Below are 20,041 nucleotides of genomic sequence, written 5' to 3' on the forward strand. Positions count from 1 at the left end.
GACGAGCCTCTACAGATCTCTTCGATCTCGCTAGCTAACTCTGGATTCGGCGACGTTAAAAGACTAGACATTGCGGTTTGGCACCCTGGATCGGTGATCATGGGATTCAGACGACCACTGCGGATGTCTTCACAGAGCTCACTCCATTTCTGCTCAAGATAAGAGATTGCACGGAGAAACGCTGAAGCAAAGACAGCTCCCAAACGCATCACTTTGTGGCGCTGAATCAGAGCGGCTAGTAGCTGACAGTACATGCTTTGGTTGCTGTCTTCACAAAGGATGGTTTGGATCGGACTGGTTAAGTCGTTGAATGGATCATAAGGTCTACATTGGAAATGCTTGCTCTTGTAGTAACTAGTGAGGACAGCTCTGATTGGTATACCACAAGGAGTTGATGTTTCCGCCTTTACAAAATTAAGGTACATTGCTTTTCCTTTGTCAAGTCCAGGTATGTACCTGTTAAAAAAAAAAAAGTTAAAATCAGAGTAAGAAGAAGATGGTTAAAAAGGACTGGACTTACCTTGATCAAGTTCAATAACTAAAAAAGTTACTAAAAGAATAAAGACAAAAAGAAAGCTATAAACATGGATTCCACACAGTAAGAAGGCAACAGAGCACAGTGAAAAGTCTAATACATATAAGTTAGCATATCTAGATGGAGAGAGAAGTTTTCGCAAAAAAGCACAAATTCTACACCAAGGTCAAATCAAGGAAAAGCTAAGAACCCAGTTAAAGAGCATAAATAAAGGTTATACTAATTAAACTACGAGATTTAAATGCTTCTTCTCTTTTTTAAGATTCCCGGAAAACAACTTTTGTTCCTTCTGAGATGAGGGAGAGCTGTCTAATTCTTTGCCTTTCGATTCCTTAACACAAATTGTTACATCACTCCCTTCTACAATCAGACATCTCGAACCCTATCGTAATCCCAAAAAACCTCAAAAATTCTTTAAAATGTAAAGCAAAGATTGGAGCAATCGACTCACCAGTCACCACCATTGTTAGCTCACCACCATTGTTAGCTATTGGAAACAGGGTCCGCCAAGGAGAAGAAGGTTGAGATGGGAACGACAAGAATATCACGCGCGGCTTGTAGTGTTTTTTTTTTTAAGACATTTCGTACTGAAAAGACATGTTTTAATAGACCAAGATTTGCAGAACTGTATATATAAGTTAAAACTGTAAATATTTCAGCTTATCTCGAAGTCTTAAAAACAAAGAAAGCGAGAGAGCATAGATCAAAAGGTTCACATATGCTTTTTGTGTCTTTGGGAGTTTTTGTCTTCTTTGACTTGGTAAGGATTGTCTGAAGGAGCAAACCAGAGACCCATTAGGGTGGTTAAGTGTAGACACATTAGCAAACCCGAGGAGGCTGGTGTTGATGGATACACGTTCCAACAGAGCTCTATACTAACGAACAAGACCAACCTTTTTCAGTCAAAAGATAAACAAGAAGACTGGTGTTAGGGTTTCGTATTTTTCTCACTGTCGCTTCGCTACAGGTAAATAATGCGGGAAGAAAATTACCGTAGCCAAGTGGGAAATAGTGTTCTCCATAGCAGGTAAGGCAGCGAATAGAAGTACCTGTTACGATATCATATGAGTATTTTTCGTTTGAGGCAAAGAATGTACGGCAAAAAAAAACAACAGTCAGATTAGTTTTGTTACCATGAGTAGAACTGGTAGTGCAGAGAGCGAGCACATACAATTCCAATGAAATTCCCAACAAACATGGCCGTGACAATATCTGCGAATCAAGTAGAATTCGAATAAGTATAGACATAGAATAATTTATGCTGTAAGGACTGTAAAAGCTTACGTTCTTTCGTAGGAATCCCTGAGGCTGAGGCATCACTGAACGAGAGTGAAGACGGAAGCGTCAAGAAAAAATGCCTAGAACGCATGAAGCCTATAATCCCGCCTTCATGCCTACGAAAAATCAACATATTCGCTATAATGAATACTACACACACAATATCGACTCAGGTCTGTGGTAGTACAAAATAACGCTGCTTTGTGAGAAATGATTATGTGTACTTACTTGCACCATTTATAATTCGCAAACGCAGCAAGAAGACAAAGGTGAACAATGAGCAAGCATACTGCAAACTCTTTGGACACAAAAAGTCGTTCTGCTACAAATTTGAAGTTAACAGACCTGTTGAGAGCTCAAACTAGAATTAGAGCTAAGAAGATGCATTCAGATTCCATCAGCATGTTTATTAGATTCAGTGGGAGAGGAGAAGGGAATACCAGAAGTGAATAAAAACACGCCCAAGATCAAAAGCGTTTGTTATGTATGAAACCGGATATGTGATCAGAAAGGGCAATCCCACGAGTATCTGTATAACCAACCATTCATTGAGCAGTTGAATGGGTAGTCCTTGCATAATCAAAATTTAAATTCGCTGATACTGCAACTCACCTATTTACATTGGAGAGACAATTAACAAGTTTCCAGCTTTCCATGGAGAACCAATACTATGCAGGAAAATTGGTGAACAATGGGACTTTTTAAGAGAAAAAGTGAAAACCTGAACAAGAGCTGCACCAGCTAAAGCGGACACCACTCCAACTATATTCATGGCCTGTGAATAGTAAAAAACTTCACATATGAAGAATCAATGATAGAAGAATAATAAAGCAATCCATAAGCTAATTTTCTTACTCGGACATATATACCTTTAGTAGCAGAAGTAACAACGGTGGGGCATACAAAAGTACATTCATCTTTACTGAAACAGCTCCACTGTATCAAAAGAAAAGGTAAGCAGACATAGTCAATTTCAAGGATAGAGAAGAAATAAAAGATGTTGATAGCAAAAGTAGCAATCTTCTTACCTGAAAACAACCATCCCGAGGTGCCATTTACGATAGAGAAAGAGAGCCACAGACGCATGTAGGAGAGTCATGGCAAAACAATCATTAAAGAGACGGAGAACAAAGATTGAATGTATTCTCTTGGATAAACATAGTAGACTTAGCGCCCACCATGGCACCTGAAATAGGTACAAGGAGGAAGAAGTCTACTCAATACTCTTGCATGAGAAGAAGAGAAAAGAAATAAGGCTTCATAAGATACCACATCAGTCTTGACATAGATGAAGAGGACGATAGCCAGATTGACAATGTAGAGAACACCAAAAAGTATCTGCAACATGTAAGAGAGTAAAGTGAGATAAGTGGCTCAAGAGAGAAGACAATACCAAGTACCTGAGCTGGGTAGACTTGTCCTCCAGTTAAGCTCTGCACTGCAGAGTAAACATAGAGGAAACCGGCCGGGTAAACCAATGGCCCTGTATCACCTTTCAGGTTCCCATAGTCTCTCTCTCCCCCGAGAAACCCACTAACCTGCCCCAATTTGACCCCCCAAAAAAAAAAGAAAAAAAAAAAACAATACTTTCAGTAAAAGACGACACTTTGACCATTGACTCAGAGATCTGAAGACGAACCTGTGACATGTAAGCATCCCAATCGATCTTCGTGTCTGTAATAAACAAAAAGGGACGAATTCATATTAGTACCATGATGCCCAATGCGCATTTAGAGAGACACGGAATATATAATGTGAGGAATTAAAGATCTCACATGGAACATAGGCGATGATAAGTGCGACGAGGATTGCATCAGAGAGAATTAGCGCGAATACGAATGGAATTGTAGGACTTTTGAAGAGATCGGATCGAACCGTATCCTTCCCGTGCCGACCGCTACGAGAGGCTCTCAAACTCGCCGGTGATGAGGCTCCCGCCATGGAAAACAGAGCAAATCGCACCAATGTCTACCCAACCCCGCGTAACAGACAACTACTTCCTTTCCATATACGACTCCCCTCTTTTCTTTAATTAGCCCAAATCGAAAGTACTTATTGGGCTTATTAACTTAGTCGGTGTAAAGCCCGATAAAGACTTTTTTTTTCATAACGAGAAAATAAAATATGAAAGCGATAAATATAAAAGAATAGAGAAGTAACAATGTGTTATGCAATTGCAATTCATCAGACATGGAGCTTATATGTACTAAGCACGTGTCCACACTTTTTCATAAACTCGTATTCGTATAATCGCAAAAGAATAAAACAATTAATTGGCGTTCCACGTCTATACATTTGTATCAACTACTCGGCTTGTTTTGTCCCCACGTGTCTATCTCCATGCTTCTTTGGCTATTCTTTAAAAGGGAAACGACCACCTCCTGATTATTCTCTTATTGACTAAGCTTCTTCCCTCTCATTAACTTTCTGAAATCTCAATCTCACTTAAATCAAATCTTGTTTCTTTTGGTTCTGTTTCTGTGTGGACGTTCTCTAATGGATTCTCAGGACATCAGGTACCGTGGCGGAGACGACAGAGACGCCGCAACGACGGCTATGGCCGAGACGGAAAGGAAACACGCTGACGACAACAAAGGGAAGCTCGATCAAAAGAGGGCCATGGCCAAACGCGGTCTCAAGTCTCTCACCGTAGCGATTGCGGCTCCTGTCCTCGTGACGCTCTTCGCCACGTTTTCCCTCGGCACAAGCGACGGCTATGGGAACCGTGCTCGGTCCTCGTCTTGGATCCCACCTCTATGGCTCCTACACACCACGTGTCTCGCGTCGAGCGGTCTCATGGGACTGGCTGCGTGGCTCGTATGGGTCGACGGTGGTTTCCACAAGAAGCCTAATGCTTTGTATCTTTACTTGGCTCAGTTTTTGCTTTGTTTGCTTTGGGATCCGGTTACGTTTCGGCTCGGGTCGGGAATCGCAGGGCTTCCGGTGTGGTTGGGTCAATCTGCGGCGTTATTCGGATGTTACAGGGCGTTTAGTGAGATAAGCCCGGTCGCTGGTAATCTGGTCAAGCCGTGTTTGGCTTGGGCAGCGTTTGTAGCCGCTGTTAATGTAAAGCTTGCAATCGCGTAAACGTCACCATGTTTGTTTGTAGAGAGAGAGTCATGTAAGCGTGTTTTTATGAGTGTTGTGTTTTTTTTCTTGTGTGATATATAATACATAAAAGATGTCTTGCGATCCAATGTTCTGCTCATTGTGGAGTAACAGACATGAACTTGATATACTAAAAGAAATAAATACTATATTAGTTCATTCCTCTTTTGTTGTAGAGCCCATACAGACAAACTAAACGACAAAAGCACCTACTGTATCTAAATTATTTATCATGTTTATATGTTTGTTACTCCGCAATGATTGTTAATGGGCCGTTAACAATGTGTACCTTCTTTCCAAAACAATTTTGGTAACACAAATATTAGGCCCAATAAATTCTAAAGACGTGATGATGTGATTGTGACCGGGATATAAAGTAGAAGCGATTATATAATAAAAAAAATAAAAAATGTAGATGATAGATAGCGAACGAGAGGTGCTTCGGCTTTTGATTTTAGTATTACCCTCGAGCCTCGTGCCAACGGAATGGCCGTGCCTATCGTGCAACAGTCTCCGACCCATGCCCCTACACGTGTCGTAAACGGTCCATTAGAAATATGACATCTGTCAATATGACAGCTGTTCTAGCGGTCACTCGTCTGTCTCACAACCCAATCCCCTTTGCTTTTCAACAAAACTCACGTGGGCTTTTTTACCAGTTTCAAAAGACAGTAGTAGTCTTTTTAAAGACAGAGAGAGGCTCTTCTGTAACGGCTCCACGTTTCGACTACAATGGCGGAAGATGAAATCGTAGTCGAAGAAGAGCAATCACCGGAGGAGGTAGTAGCTCCACCATCTGATTTGCCTTCGTCTTCACCGTCGTTTGTGGTGGAAGAAGACGATGACATGAAGCTCAAGCACTTGGAATTCATCCAAGTCGCGGCGGTCTACTTCGCACTCTGTTTCTCGACGCTCTACGAGTTCGCTAAAGACAACGCTGGTCCCCTCAAACTCGGTGTAGAGAACATCGAAGCTTCCGTCCAGACCGTGCTCTCGCCATTATACGACAAATTCCACGACGTTCCCTTCAAGCTTCTCCTCTTCGTCGATCGTAAGGTAAATTATTAGATCAATGAGATTCTTCCATTCTCGCCCTTTCCTAGGGTTTCAACTGATGATAAGTACGTGAGTTTGCTTGCTTGAATTTTCAGGTGGATGATGTGTTCTTCGATGTTGAGCCATACGTTCCTTCCTTGGTGAAGCAAGCTTCAAGCCAAGCGCTCACGGTAGCCACGGAGGTGCAACGCGCAGGCGTCGTGGACACAACCAAGAACATCGCGAGGAGCGTCCGGGAGAAGTACGAGCCAGTGGCGGAACATTACGCAGTGACGCTGTGGCGCTTGCTGAATCAAGTGCCGTTGTTCCCGGAAATTGCTCAGCTAGTGATCCCCACGGCGTTTTACTGGTCAGAGAAGTACAACGATGCTGTTCGTTACGCCGGCGACAGAGACTACTACGTCGCAGAGTATCTGCCGATGATTCCTATTGAGAAGATCTCTGATATCATGGAACAAGATCAGTGTCGAGCTGACTACTTGTACTAGTGAAGCCAAAGATTCCTTCTTCTTTTTAAACATTTACATGTACTCTTGTGTTTCTCTTTCCTTTCTGCAATTTTTGCTATTTCAAGATGCAATCTTTTCTTTGATATTTCATTAAAACAATTTGCCTTTTAAAAGGAACTGTCTTCTCCACTGTTATACAGACACAAGACGCAGTAAACAGTTGTCGTTTTTTTTAGTAAGGAGAGTGTCTGTTTTTCTTGCGGTTTTTTGGAGGCTTAACGACCAATTCACTTGAAGTCCAAGACCGGTTAATCTCGGTAGAATTCTCGTCGGACTTCCAGCAACATAGCCGCCCATCTTCACCGCCTGTCCATCCAAATAACCCTGCAGCTCCTCCATACTCACATGGCATCCGCAGAACGCTCCTTACTACATCTATGTGACCTCCACCAAGGATGGCTTCAGCAGAACCGACTGATCCAGACCCTTTACAATTAACCGGGAAATAACCAATGGTTCCTGCGCAGGTTCCACCGATCATCCACAAGTCATCACCCCCTGGACAATGGCAGTCAACAAAATAATCAACCTGTAAAAGAGCAATGAGGAAGTTTTAAGTCTTTCAAGTAAAAGCATTCATCAGGTTGCTCGTTGGTGTTATTGTATTCGTTAAAAGGAAAAGAATGAGATTGTTACATTATCTTGAGTCCAGCTATCAGATGCGAGTTCCCGAGCTTTCTCTAGGTTGATTTCACAGCTTCCATCTTGCCAATTCCAAACACTAGAACAGAGTAAACCGATTAGAGACGGTGCAATTAACAGACTAAAGATGAAGAGGAGTGCGCAAAAGAGTACCTTAGGGTTTCTATATGGGTGAGACACCAGAGCTTTTTATAGCAATCCCCAAGGAAACCTATTTTGCCAATTGAAGTTCCTATGTTGATCACCTAAAAGAGCGGTCAAGGCAAAAAAAAAAAAAAAAAAGGGTTTAGTAGTCTCCTATATTATCTCGTTTGAAACCTTAAAATATAAAACTTACAGATTCGAGATGGTCATCGTCATTGATATCACCTTCAGTGTTAAAAAGACATATCAATCCATCCACGGAAGCGGAGAGAAGCTTGTTTGGGTTGTTAGGAACGAAGCGTACCTGTGAATAGCAACGCCCACGCAGCAGAGTTGAGTCCTAGTGATTAAACAACAAACTAGTTCGGCTGGCTCAATAGATGATAGAAAATACTTGAACAACAACAACAACAACAACATCAGAGAGGAACATAAGCAAAACAAACCTGAGTGACGTCGTCTCCGTGAGATTCCTCTAAACAAGCAACTTGCTTCGAGTTTCTCCAATCCCACAGAAGAACCTGCACCCATGACTTACAGATTGTAACAAGCTATATATAGCTGGAACATAAATAAGAACCGGCCCTTTTCTCAAAGTGTATACCTTTAACACAATTAGAGATAAAAGGAAAGATACACAAGGGGTTTATATGTGGAAACCTAACTAACCTGCTCTTTGCATCCACCAGCCAAAAGATGATCTGAAGCACCACCATAGGAGAAGCTGAAAATCTCCTGATCATTCCCAGTATCAATACACGAAACCTGAAACACCCACGACCATCAACTTAAAACATTTATAAAATCAGATCAGCTTCTCTAAGTTCGTTAATCCCAAAAAAAGAAAAAAAAAAAAAAAAAACCTGTTGAAAACTTCGCGTATCCCAAGATCGAATGGTCCCATCGGAGGAGCAGGAGTGCAAAAGGTGAGGAGACACAGCCGAGTCAGAGGAAAACGCAATTTGATTGACGGTATCGGAGTGACCCTTACATTCGCCGTAGTATTGACCAGTGACGGGGGAGTAGAGCTTGACGGTGTTGGTAGATAACGAAACCGCAATAGCTGTCCAATCGAACCTGTGGGGGAAAAAAACAAGAGCTTGGTCTCAAATTAATGAACCTAATTTGGTTATGGTAAAAGAGCAAAAGGGAAGAGAGGTCTTTTGTTTTATTGTACTTTGGGACAATCTGGAAGACGTAGTCAGAGCCGAAGTTGGTCTGAATAGAGTTCTTCAGCCCAAATTTCTTCACTTGACGTTGATTTTGAACCTCCACTTCCATCTCCGACGCTTCTTCTTCTCTTTCCATTTGGTTTTTGAGTCAAATTAACAACAATGTGATGAGGGGGTTTTTTTTTAACGGTTTTAGGGTTTCTTCTTCTTCTTCTTCTTCTTCTTCTTCTCCTTTTTCTTCTATTATATAATAAGGTCACAAGTGATATGGGCCCGTTTTTAACCTTTTGGCCCATTTATGACCCACCAACGATGCAAGCAATGCTCTTGACTTTGGATACGCAAACAAAAGTCTAGTTAGAAGAAGAAAGTCCAGTTTGCTCTACAAAATCTTTACTATTTCAGTGCAACTAACTATATTATCCCTACATTTACAATTCTTAGACAGGACGACCTAGTGCTTAAGTAGAGAGAGTCAGGCGGAACTATTGTTGCTTATCTGTAAGTAGTATCCATTCCATTAAAGCCAAAATCTAGTTCCGACTACTCTCAAGTCTCAACACATTAAATACATTTTTAATGGTAGTTAATTTCGGTGAAAGAAAATGAAACTAATTTACACTTTGCCCGGTTATATTTTTTTTCTTCAAAGCATATACTCCTAAAAGTTTCCGCAGATCTTGTTCAGAAATTAATGTTCTAGTTGTGCTTGTGCATGATCAACCCACGTATACTTTTGATCAATATTCAATACAAACTGTTGGTACGGGATTCAGCACCCCCGACATACCGAGCTAAACCAGAAATACTAATTGATTAGTTAACCGGGAAATCGGTTAAGGGCTTGATTAGGTCAACAAGAAGTCAGTTCGGCCAAAGTGTCACCTTGAAGAAGAAGGAGCCGACTTCCACTTCGGCACGGCGGCCGAATAAAGCAATGAGGCAGCTTTCCATATCTCACTTCGGCCGATAAGGAAAGTGAATATATATTGTAATCTTAGGACGTGTATAAAGGAGGAGTGATTTCTCCATTGTAAGGTATCCAGAATAAAATACAATAATTGAGTTCTCCTCTTGTTCTTAGCAATAAACCCTAATTCTTTTGAGTTCTACTTCTTTACTTTTAATTCCAAGGCTTAGATCTATTTTCTAGAGAGATAATTCTATTGAATTTGTTTCCCCCCTTAAACAAATTCATTGTGGAAACCTAGTTCCTACAATTGGCGCCGTCTGTGGGGACGCAAATCGTCTCTAGAAAACTTACTCTCTAGCCCGACAATAATGTCTTCCATCATCAACGAAATCCCCGAAGCAAACCGCACAACCTCTAGCATGCTCGATCTCACTGGCGTCGCATCCACTCAGGATGACGTCGCTACACGAGGTGGCGTTTCGACTAGGCCGGCCATCGCCGTGTACTCCCATCAGCGCGTCAACGCAACGACAAACCCGGCCGAAACCTCCGCCGAACTCCCAGTCGGGATCAGATTCGAAGGGGAGACCAGCCAGGGAGCGGGGCGAACTCAAGTAGAGCTAGTCAACCTCGACGCAGAGCTTACCGGTGAACAACACCGCAACGAGGAGGCTGCGGGCGTCACGGGGCAGCAGCTCGACGCACAGAACGGAGATCTCCCTGTTCATGCCACACCGGCGATCCAGAACCTGCAGGTCATCTCCATGGAGGATTTCAAGATCTTGTTCGGCTCCATGACGAAAGAGATTTACCAGATGATCTCCGACACCAATCGCAGGGTCGACGCCGTAATGACCCAGACAACCCCATCGCAAGTCTCTGCCGGACAATCGCCCAACTTGGGCGGTCTCACTCGTCGTCTCGACTTTTCTGACGCACAATTCGACAGGAGGAATCTTCCCCCTCACACCACGTCGAGTATTCGACCAACGAATCCGAATTCGCGGATACACGAGAGCTCGGCCGCCCCGGTCGCCCGCCTCACAAACCCCGGACCTTGCTTCGAACTCGAAGAAATCAAGTCGCAAATTAGCGGCATGAACACACTCCCCCATCGGGCTATCAGCACGGCTCCGGAGATCGATAGAATTGTCGAGGTGACTCGGCAGTCGCCCTTCACTCAACGGATAACGCGAGCTACCGTACCAAACGTCAAGCTGAAACTTCCAATCTACCAGGGAGACAAAGATCCAGTCCAGTTCATGACGTCCTTCATGGCGACCATGTCCAAAGCACGATTCACCGACGAACAAAGGGACGCCGGTTGCTGTCAGTTATTTGTCGATAGCCTCTCCGGCCCTGCCCTGGTATGGTTCACAAGGCTCGAGCCGAACTCAATCGACAATTTCGACCAGTTGTCCAAGGTTTTCTTCAAGAATTACCGAATCCTCATCGAACGAGGCGTGACAAGTTCGGATCTCTGGGAGATGGCCCAAGAACGAGGAGTGCCCATCGCCAGTTTCTTGAACAGATTCAAGGAGAAGCTAACAAAGGTCAACGTCCCGGAGGACGCTGCAATGGCGGCCTTCAGGAAGGGTCTGATCCCTGGGTCACCATTACGAAAGGACCTCAATATCCGGGAACCCAAAGACCTTGATGACGCACTGCATCGAGCTTCCAGATTCGCACTCGATGAGGAAGAAGAGGCCCAAATAGCCGCGAAAACCAACGACGAACAATCAACGCATCCCCCCAAGGTTAAAAACCGGGTCGAACATCACGAACCCCGCAAGCACCACGAACCCCAGGATCGGAAAAAGGCATCATCCACGCAGTCTCTGAGGCAGATGAACAAGACAAGCAGCTGACCGACCCGAAGGAACTTTACTGCAACTTCCACATGACCTCCGGTCATTCTACACATGAGTGCGTCCACCTGAAGAACTATTTGTACGGGAAATATCTCTCTGGTGAAGTCGACGCTGTCTTTCAGCCAAAAAGCGTTCGCGGAGGCAGAGGTCGCCGTGGGGGATGGCGCGGCGGACGATCTAACGGAGGCTGCGGTGCGGGTGGCGGACAAGGCTACAACGCACCACCCAACGCAGTCCAACAGCCGGTCAACCAAGCATTCGTGAACCTCCAAGAGGAGGCGCCCCAAGCAGACGAACTGCCCGGCCCACCAAAGCGGCAGAGGGGGCAAAACCCGGAGCGGGCCAATTCACCTCCCCGAGGACGAATAACCATGATACTTGGCCCACCGGAGGACTGCGCAGACTCCGTCCGCGCATTAAAGAAGAGGGCACGACAGGTGTGCACCCTTCGAACAACTCCGAGCGAACCTTCACTCTGCTCGGACCCGATATCATTCACTTCGGAGGACGCTAAAGGAATCCAACATCCCCATTCGGACCCCTTGGTTATCGAGGTCACAATGGGCGACTTCGACGTCGAACGAGTTCTGATCGACACCGGAAGCACCGTCAACGTACTATGCTGGCAAACGTTACAAAAAATGGGCGTCACGCCAGATCAACTGAAACCCGAAACTCGGACGCTGACGGGCTATGATGGGGTTGCTAAGATGTCAATGGGCGACGTAAAGCTACAAGTACGAGCTGGCGGAGTGACCCGGAAGACCAAGTTCGCAGTCATTGATGCGCCCCCGATCTACAACGCCATTTTGGGGATACCATGGATATATGCGATGCAAGCCGTACCGTCGACCTATCACCTCTGCCTCAAATTCCCGACCAGCACAGGAATTTGCACACTTTATGGCAACCAAAGGGTGGCCCGAGTATGCTCTGTTATCGAAAAAAATAGAGGACGGCGGAAAACGCATAGCAATTACAGAGCAGGGACCGTCTTACCGGTCCCCACAAGCCAGAGCGGGATCGCTTCAAGTCTTCGGAGTGTCGGATCATACAGGTCAATATAGACCCCTCCGACCCCTCGCGAACCGTTGGCATCGGGTCCGAACTCGACGAACGCATAAAGACGAAGCTGATCGTTTTTCTGCAGTCTCGAGCTTCTACATTCGCCTGGTCAACAAAAGATATGGTCGGGATAAGCCCCGAAGTCATGTGCCACAGGCTCAACATCGACCCCACATTCAAGCCGGTCAGGCAGAAACGCAGGCGTTTGGGCCCGGATCGAGTCAAGGCGGTCCAGGACGAAGTCGAACGACTACTCAAGGCAGATCAAATAGTGGAAGTCCAGTACCCTGATTGGTTGGCTAATCTGGTGGTGGTCAAAAAGAAAAACGGCAAGTGGAGAATCTGCGTGGATTTCACAGACCTCAACAAAGCTTGTCCTAAGGACAGCTTCCCTTTGCCGCACATAGACCNGCACAATTCGACAGGAGGAATCTTCCCCCTCACACCACGTCGAGTATTCGACCAACGAATCCGAATTCGCGGATACACGAGAGCTCGGCCGCCCCGGTCGCCCGCCTCACAAACCCCGGACCTTGCTTCGAACTCGAAGAAATCAAGTCGCAAATTAGCGGCATGAACACACTCCCCCATCGGGCTATCAGCACGGCTCCGGAGATCGATAGAATTGTCGAGGTGACTCGGCAGTCGCCCTTCACTCAACGGATAACGCGAGCTACCGTACCAAACGTCAAGCTGAAACTTCCAATCTACCAGGGAGACAAAGATCCAGTCCAGTTCATGACGTCCTTCATGGCGACCATGTCCAAAGCACGATTCACCGACGAACAAAGGGACGCCGGTTGCTGTCAGTTATTTGTCGATAGCCTCTCCGGCCCTGCCCTGGTATGGTTCACAAGGCTCGAGCCGAACTCAATCGACAATTTCGACCAGTTGTCCAAGGTTTTCTTCAAGAATTACCGAATCCTCATCGAACGAGGCGTGACAAGTTCGGATCTCTGGGAGATGGCCCAAGAACGAGGAGTGCCCATCGCCAGTTTCTTGAACAGATTCAAGGAGAAGCTAACAAAGGTCAACGTCCCGGAGGACGCTGCAATGGCGGCCTTCAGGAAGGGTCTGATCCCTGGGTCACCATTACGAAAGGACCTCAATATCCGGGAACCCAAAGACCTTGATGACGCACTGCATCGAGCTTCCAGATTCGCACTCGATGAGGAAGAAGAGGCCCAAATAGCCGCGAAAACCAACGACGAACAATCAACGCATCCCCCCAAGGTTAAAAACCGGGTCGAACATCACGAACCCCGCAAGCACCACGAACCCCAGGATCGGAAAAAAGGCATCATCCACGCAGTCTCCGAGGCAGATGAACAAGACAAGCAGCCGACCGACCCGAAGGAACTTTACTGCAACTTCCACATGACCTCCGGTCATTCCACACATGAGTGCGTCCACCTGAAAAATNCATCACGAACCCCGCAAGCACCACGAACCCCAGGATCGGAAAAAGGCATCATCCACGCAGTCTCTGAGGCAGATGAACAAGACAAGCAGCTGACCGACCCGAAGGAACTTTACTGCAACTTCCACATGACCTCCGGTCATTCTACACATGAGTGCGTCCACCTGAAGAACTATTTGTACGGGAAATATCTCTCTGGTGAAGTCGACGCTGTCTTTCAGCCAAAAAGCGTTCGCGGAGGCAGAGGTCGCCGTGGGGGATGGCGCGGCGGACGATCTATCGGAGGCCGCGGTGCGGGTGGCGGACGAGGCTCCAACGCACCACCCAACGCAGTCCAACAGCCGGTCAACCAAGCATTCGTGAACCTCCAAGAGGATGCGCCCCAAGCAGACGAACTGCCCGGCCCACCAAAGCGGCAGAGGGGGCAAAACCCGGAGCGGGCCAATTCACCTCCCCAAGGACGAATAACCATGATACTTGGCCCACCGGAAGACTGCGCAGACTCCGTCCGCGCATTAAAGAAGAGGGCACGACAGGTGTGCACCCTTCGAACAACTCCGAGCGAACGTTCACTCTGCTCGGACCCGATATCATTCACTTCGGAGGACGCTAAAGGAATCCAACATCCCCATTCGGACCCCTTGGTTATCGAGGTCACAATGGGCGACTTCGACGTCGAACGAGTTCTGATCGACACCGGAAGCACCGTCAACGTACTATGCTGGCAAACGTTAGAAAAAATGGGCGTCACACCAGATCAACTGAAACCCGAAACTCGGACGCTGACGGGCTATGATGGGGTTGCTAAGATGTCAATGGGCGACGTAAAGCTACAAGTACGAGCTGGCGGAGTGACCCGAAAGACCAAGTTCGCAGTCATTGATGCGCCCCCGATCTACAACGCCATTTTGGGGGTACCATGGATATATGCGATGCAAGCCGTACCGTCGACCTATCACCTCTGCCTCAAATTCCCGACCAGCACAGGAATTTGCACACTTTATGGCGACCAAAGGGTAGCCCGAGTATGCTCTGTTATCGAAAAAAAACAGAGGACGGCGGAAAACGCATAGCAATTACAGAGCGGGGACCGTCTTACCGGTCTCCACAAGCTGGAGCGGAATCGCTTCAAGTCTTCGGAGTGTCGGATCATACAGGTCAATATAGACCCCTCCGACCCCTCGCGAACCGTCGGCATCGGGTCCGAACTCGACGAACGCATAAAGACGAAGCTGATCGCTTTTCTGCAGTCTCGAGCTTCTACATTCGCCTGGTCAACAAAAGATATGGTCGGGATAAGCCCCGAAGTCATGTGCCATAGGCTCAACATCGACCCCACATTCAAGCCGGTCAGGCAGAAACGCAGGCGTTTGGGCCCGGATCGAGTCAAGGCGGTCCAGGACGAAGTCGAACGACTACTCAAGGCAGATCAAATAGTGGAAGTCCAGTACCCTGATTGGTTGGCTAATCCGGTGGTGGTCAAAAAGAAAAACGGCAAGTGGAGAGTCTGCGTGGACTTCACCGACCTCAACAAAGCTTGTCCTAAGGACAGCTTCCCTTTGCCGCACATAGACCGTCTCGTTGAAGCTACGGCCGGCAACCAACTGCTTTCATTTATGGATGCATTCTCAGGGTATAACCAGATCGCCATGAGTCCGGCCGACCGCGAGAAAACGGCGTTCATCACAGATAGGGGCACCTACTGCTACAAGGTAATGCCGTTCGGATTGAAAAACGCCGGAGCAACCTACCAGCGATTGGTAAACATGATGTTCGCAGATCTGCTCGGCAAAACCATGGAGGTCTATATAGACGATACGCTGGTCAAGTCTTTGATCGCAGAACAGCACGTCCAACATCTGACGGAGTGTTTTGACATCTTGGATCAATTCCAGATGAAATTAAACCCAACGAAATGTACGTTCGGAGTAACCTCCGGAGAGTTCTTAGGGTACATCGTCACTGAACGGGGCATAGAGGCAAATCCTAAACAGATCGAAGCCATCCTGGGACTACCTTCACCGACCAACAAGCGAGAAGTACAACGCCTGACCGGCCAGATCGCCGCTCTGAATCGTTTCATCGCCCGATCAACGGACAAGTGCCTCCCCTTTTACCAATTGCTGCGCGGAAATAGTGATTTTCATTGGGACGAGGAATGCGAGGTCGCCTTTCGTCAGCTGAAGGAGTATCTGACTTGCCATCCAGTGCTGGTCAAACCGGAGGACGGCGAGGCGTTATACCTCTACGTCTCGGTTTCAAGCTCGGCAGTCAGCGGGGTGTTAGTCCGAGACGATCGCGGAGATCAAAAGCCCATCTTCTATACGAGCAAAGCACTTAACGACGCGGAATCACGATACCCCACGCTGGAAAAACTGGCCCTTGCGGTGATCGTAGCAGCACGGAAACTGCGCCCCTATTTTCAGTCACACTCTATCGTCGTGCTTACTGACCAACCACTCCGAACCGTCCTCCATAGCCCTCTCCAATCCGGACGCATGGCGAAGTGGGCGGTCGAACTTAGCGAATACGATATCGAATACCGTTCTCGACCAAGTCTGAAGTCGCAAGTTCTGGCTGACTTCATCACCGAACTGTCGCCTGAGCTCGACGACCCCACCCCCGCGGTGGAACAATGGACAATGTTCGTCGACGGTTCGTCAACAAGTCATGGCTCTGGGGTGGGACTCATCCTTCGATCCCCCATCGGTGAGATCCTTGAGCAGGCATTGAAGCTCAACTTCAAAGCGTCGAACAACGAAACCGAATACGAGGCCATTCTCGCGGGACTCCGTCTAGCCCGGGGACTTGGAGTCAAACACCTGCAGGTCTACTGCGACTCCCAACTCGTAGTCAGCAAATTCAGCGGAGAATTCGACGCCAAAAACAAACGAATGGGAGCATATCGACAGTTGGTCCGCACGTTATCCGGGGAGTTTGCGTCTTTCTCTCTGACGAAGGTCCCACGGAACGAGAATGCATCAGCCGACGCCCTCGCAGTCCTGGCAAACCGCTCCGACCCCGAGCTACGACGTACCATTCCAATCGAGTGCATCGATGCTCCCAGCATTAATCCGGACTGCCAGATTGCCGTCATTAACGACGACTCAGACCCGATGGAAGTCGATGAGCCAATAGAAGATATGACGGACGTCGCCAAACCCCCGGAGGATTGGCAACTTGAGATCAAACTTTACATCTCTGANGCTGGTCAAGTCTTTGATCGCAGAACAGCACGTCCAACATCTGACGGAGTGTTTTGACATCTTGGATCAATTCCAGATGAAATTAAACCCAACGAAATGTACGTTCGGAGTAATCTCCGGAGAGTTCTTGGGGTTCATCGTCACTGAACGGGGCATAGAAGCAAATCCTAAACAGATCGAAGCCATCCTGGGACTACCTTCACCGACCAACAAGCGAGAAGTACAACGCCTGACCGGCCAGATCGCCGCTCTGAATCGTTTCATCGCCCGATCAACGGACAAGTGCCTCCCCTTTTACCAATTGCTGCGCGGAAATAGTGATTTTCATTGGGACGAGGAATGCGAGGTCGCCTTTCGTCAGCTGAAGGAGTATCTGACTTGCCATCCAGTGCTGGTCAAACCGGAGGACGGCGAGGCGTTATACCTCTACGTCTCGGTTTCAAGCTCGGCAGTCAGCGGGGTGTTAGTCCGAGACGATCGCGGAGATCAAAAGCCCATCTTCTATACGAGCAAAGCACTTAACGACGCGGAATCACGATACCCCACGCTGGAAAAACTGGCCCTTGCGGTGATCGTAGCAGCACGGAAACTGCGCCCCTATTTTCAGTCACACTCTATCGTCGTGCTTACTGACCAACCACTCCGAACCGTCCTCCATAGCCCTCTCCAATCCGGACGCATGGCGAAGTGGGCAGTCGAACTTAGCGAATACGATATCGAATACCGTTCTCGACCAAGTCTGAAGTCGCAAGTTCTGGCTGACTTCATCACCGAACTGTCGCCTGAGCTCGACGACCCCACCCCCGCGGTGGAACAATGGACAATGTTCGTCGACGGTTCGTCAACAAGTCATGGCTCTGGGGTGGGACTCATCCTTCGATCCCCCACCGGTGAGATCCTTGAGCAGGCATTGAAGCTCAACTTCAAAGCGTCGAACAACGAAACCGAATACGAGGCCGTTCTCGCGGGACTCCGTTTAGCCCGGGGACTTGGAGTCAAACACCTGCAGGTCTACTGCGACTCCCAACTCGTAGTCAGCCAATTCAGCGGAGAATTCGACGCCAAAAACAAACGAATGGGAGCATATCGACAGTTGGTCCGCACGTTATCCGGGGAGTTTGCGTCTTTCTCTCTGACGAAGGTCCCACGGAACGAGAATGCATCAGCCGACGCCCTCGCAGCCCTGGCAAACCGCTCCGACCCCGAGCTACGACGTACCATTCGAATCGAGTGCATCGATGCTCCCAGCATTAATCCGGACTGCCAGATTGCCGTCATTAACGACGACTCAGTCCCGATGGAAGTCGATGAGCCAATAGAAGATATGACGGACGTCGCCAAACCCCCGGAGGATTGGCAACTTGAGATCAAACTTTACATCTCCGATGGTATCGTCCCGACAGACCGATGGGCAGCTCGACGACTGAAGGCCCGAAGTGCCAGGTATATCCTTTTGGACGGTGAGCTGTTTCGCCGAAGTGCGTCAGGAGTATTCCTTACCTGCGTTACTCGGGACGAAGCCGAACGCATCATGATGGAGGTGCATGAAGGCGAGGGTGGCAACCACTCTGGCGGACGCGCACTCGCTCTTAAAATTAAAAAGGATGGTCACTATTGGCCTACCATGATGGCCGATTGCGAAACCTTCGCGGCCAAATGCGAAGCTTGTCAGCGCCATGGACCAATGCGGCACGTCCCGCCCGAACTGCTAAATACCGTGACAGCTCCGTACCCTTTTATGCGCTGGGCCATGGACGCCATAGGACCCCTGCCGGCGTCCAAATTCAAGAAGTATGTCCTGGTGCTGACCGATTACTTCACCAAATGGGTGGAAGCAGAATCTTTCACGAGAATCCAATCCCTAGACGTGACCAATTTCATCTGGAAGAACATCATATGTCGCCACGGACTTGCGTACGAGATTGTCACTGACAACGGTACCCAATTCACCTCGATGATCACCAGACGTTTCCTGTCGAAGTGGCAAATCCGTCTCAGCACTTCGACTCCTCGGTACCCGCAAGGTAATGGTCAAGCTGAAGCCACGAATAAATCGATCGTCGACGGACTCAAAAAACGACTCGGTCGAAGGAAGGGAGCATGGGCGGACCACTTGGACGGTGTATTATGGTCATATCGCACAACCCCGCGGCGAAGCACAGGACAGTCCCCTTTTTCTCTCGCCTATGGTCTCGAAGCACTTGCCCCGGCCGAAGCAGGAGTCCCGACACTTCGCCGTACTATGATGGTGGATAATCCCGAACTCAATGACAAAATGCTGATCGACCACAACGACCTTGCCGAGGAGTTGCGCGATAAAGCTTTAGTTCGAGTGCAACATTACCAAGACGCAGCCGCTCGATACTATAATAAGACTGTTCGTCAGCGACGTTTCAACGAAGGCGATCTAGTTCTGCGAGAAGTTTTCGAGAACACCAAGGAAGTGAACGCCGGTAAGCTCGGCGCTCGATGGGAGGGTCCATACCTCGTGTCTAGAGCGGTTCGTCCAGGCGTCTACGAACTCGTGACCATGGCCGGCGAACGGATCAAAAACTCGTGGAACGCAGCCCACTTGAAACGTTATTATAGCTAAGTCGCTGTTACGATCCTACACGGGAGTTTTCGGGACTCCGAACTCCATTTATCTTTCTTTTGTATTACGAACCACGGTTGGCTTGATCCCCACTTCGGGGTACGTAGGCAATTCCTTATCTATTGAAGATATAGCGAATGCAGCCAATATATTAATAAAGTTTTNAAAAAAAAAAAAAAAAAAAAAAAAAAAAATCCGAAGCGTTCAGGGTTTCGCCGTCACTGTCTGGGGCAGTCTAGTAGACGAAGTGGAGGCCGCGGACCCGACAGATCGTCCGCCAATGGTTCCTCTACTGTTACCTTATCCAGTTCGCTTCGCCAAAACTAACGAGCTTGCCTTAGGACATCCAGTCTTTCCCCCGGAACTTCAACGCCTCTTGACACCAAGTCTTCCAGGAAGGCGCACGGGCCCTCGACCAGGTGCCTCTCACGGAAAACCGGACCGGCCGATTCCAGGAAATTGGCGTACCGCCTTAACCTTTTTACGGAAGCCCGGTAGGCCCAGATATCCACGGTAAACGGGTGCGCGG

The 20,041-nt window shown here is 47.9% G+C and overlaps 5 protein-coding genes across 10 annotated transcripts in view; 2 read left to right on the plus strand and 3 right to left on the minus strand.

Moving 5' to 3' along the window:
* Window positions 1-448, minus strand: part of LOC104783361 (putative indole-3-acetic acid-amido synthetase GH3.9) — a 1,730-nt gene extending 1,282 nt beyond the window's left edge. Inside the window, exon 1 of one of the 3 annotated variants that reach the window (XM_019245135.1) lies at window positions 261-448. In XM_019245135.1, the coding sequence (XP_019100680.1) occupies window positions 261-425 (165 nt within the window). In that variant the 5' untranslated portion in view covers window positions 426-448. Of the gene's footprint in view, window positions 1-7 lie in introns of all 3 variants that reach the window. The other 2 variants (XM_019245134.1, XM_019245133.1) reach the window with 2 other exon arrangements.
* Window positions 31-3,877, minus strand: LOC104783359 (dol-P-Man:Man(5)GlcNAc(2)-PP-Dol alpha-1,3-mannosyltransferase-like). 3 transcript variants are annotated; one of them, XM_010508507.2, is made up of 15 exons: window positions 3,589-3,848; window positions 3,453-3,487; window positions 3,214-3,351; window positions 3,083-3,151; window positions 2,842-2,999; window positions 2,683-2,749; window positions 2,535-2,588; window positions 2,254-2,342; window positions 2,042-2,158; window positions 1,820-1,929; window positions 1,669-1,747; window positions 1,528-1,584; window positions 1,252-1,428; window positions 987-1,160; window positions 33-456 (listed from the first exon to the last, which is right to left on the minus strand). In XM_010508507.2, the coding sequence occupies exons 1-14, from the start codon at window positions 3,752-3,754 to the stop codon at window positions 1,019-1,021; spliced, it is 1,458 nt and encodes a 485-aa protein (XP_010506809.1). In that variant the 5' UTR covers window positions 3,755-3,848; the 3' UTR covers window positions 33-456; window positions 987-1,018. The 3 variants fall into 3 exon arrangements, with proteins under 3 accessions (XP_010506811.1, XP_010506809.1, XP_010506810.1); XM_010508509.2 differs by lacking the exon at window positions 3,214-3,351 and having other exon boundaries at window positions 31-456; window positions 3,589-3,877; XM_010508508.2 differs by lacking the exon at window positions 33-456 and having other exon boundaries at window positions 1,121-1,428; window positions 3,589-3,838.
* Window positions 4,170-5,070, plus strand: LOC104783363 (translocator protein homolog). The gene has a single exon (XM_010508512.2). The coding sequence runs from the start codon at window positions 4,310-4,312 to the stop codon at window positions 4,898-4,900; it is 591 nt and encodes a 196-aa protein (XP_010506814.1). The 5' UTR covers window positions 4,170-4,309; the 3' UTR covers window positions 4,901-5,070.
* On the plus strand, window positions 5,580-6,571 carry LOC104783366 (REF/SRPP-like protein At2g47780). Its single transcript, XM_010508515.2, has 2 exons — window positions 5,580-5,977; window positions 6,073-6,571. Exons 1-2 carry the CDS (start codon window positions 5,654-5,656, stop codon window positions 6,463-6,465), a joined length of 717 nt encoding a protein of 238 aa, XP_010506817.1. The 5' UTR covers window positions 5,580-5,653; the 3' UTR covers window positions 6,466-6,571.
* Window positions 6,551-8,662, minus strand: LOC104783364 (WD repeat-containing protein 89 homolog). Of its 2 annotated transcripts, none has more exons than XM_010508514.1 (8): window positions 8,450-8,662; window positions 8,136-8,349; window positions 7,942-8,037; window positions 7,719-7,793; window positions 7,466-7,576; window positions 7,282-7,373; window positions 7,123-7,207; window positions 6,551-7,015 (listed from the first exon to the last, which is right to left on the minus strand). In XM_010508514.1, exons 1-8 carry the CDS (start codon window positions 8,578-8,580, stop codon window positions 6,659-6,661), a joined length of 1,161 nt encoding a protein of 386 aa, XP_010506816.1. In that variant the 5' UTR covers window positions 8,581-8,662; the 3' UTR covers window positions 6,551-6,658. The 2 variants fall into 2 exon arrangements, with proteins under 2 accessions (XP_010506816.1, XP_010506815.1); XM_010508513.1 differs by having other exon boundaries at window positions 7,466-7,612.

Source organism: Camelina sativa, chromosome 4 (assembly GCF_000633955.1).
Source record: "Camelina sativa cultivar DH55 chromosome 4, Cs, whole genome shotgun sequence".
NCBI classification, from domain to species: Eukaryota; Viridiplantae; Streptophyta; class Magnoliopsida; order Brassicales; family Brassicaceae; genus Camelina; species Camelina sativa.

Excerpts from the sequence above, each read along its gene's own strand:
- LOC104783359 (XM_010508507.2), bottom strand. The coding sequence starts at position 3,754 with ATGGCGGGAGCCTCATCACCGGCGAGTTTGAGAGCCTCTCGTAGCGGT. Across the intron at positions 2,589-2,682 it reads TGTTACTTCTGCTACTAAAG|GCCATGAATATAGTTGGAGT; the intron begins GTATATATGTCC and ends TACTATTCACAG. Across the intron at positions 2,159-2,253 it reads CGTGTTTTTATTCACTTCTG|GTCTGTTAACTTCAAATTTG; the intron begins GTATTCCCTTCT and ends AGCTCTCAACAG.
- LOC104783363 (XM_010508512.2), top strand. The coding sequence starts at position 4,310 with ATGGATTCTCAGGACATCAGGTACCGTGGCGGAGACGACAGAGACGCC.
- LOC104783366 (XM_010508515.2), top strand. The coding sequence starts at position 5,654 with ATGGCGGAAGATGAAATCGTAGTCGAAGAAGAGCAATCACCGGAGGAG. Across the intron at positions 5,978-6,072 it reads TCCTCTTCGTCGATCGTAAG|GTGGATGATGTGTTCTTCGA; the intron begins GTAAATTATTAG and ends TTGAATTTTCAG.
- LOC104783364 (XM_010508513.1), bottom strand. The coding sequence starts at position 8,580 with ATGGAAAGAGAAGAAGAAGCGTCGGAGATGGAAGTGGAGGTTCAAAAT. Across the intron at positions 8,038-8,135 it reads ATACGCGAAGTTTTCAACAG|GTTTCGTGTATTGATACTGG; the intron begins GTTTTTTTTTTT and ends TGGGTGTTTCAG. Across the intron at positions 7,208-7,281 it reads ACCCATATAGAAACCCTAAG|TGTTTGGAATTGGCAAGATG; the intron begins GTACTCTTTTGC and ends ACTCTGTTCTAG.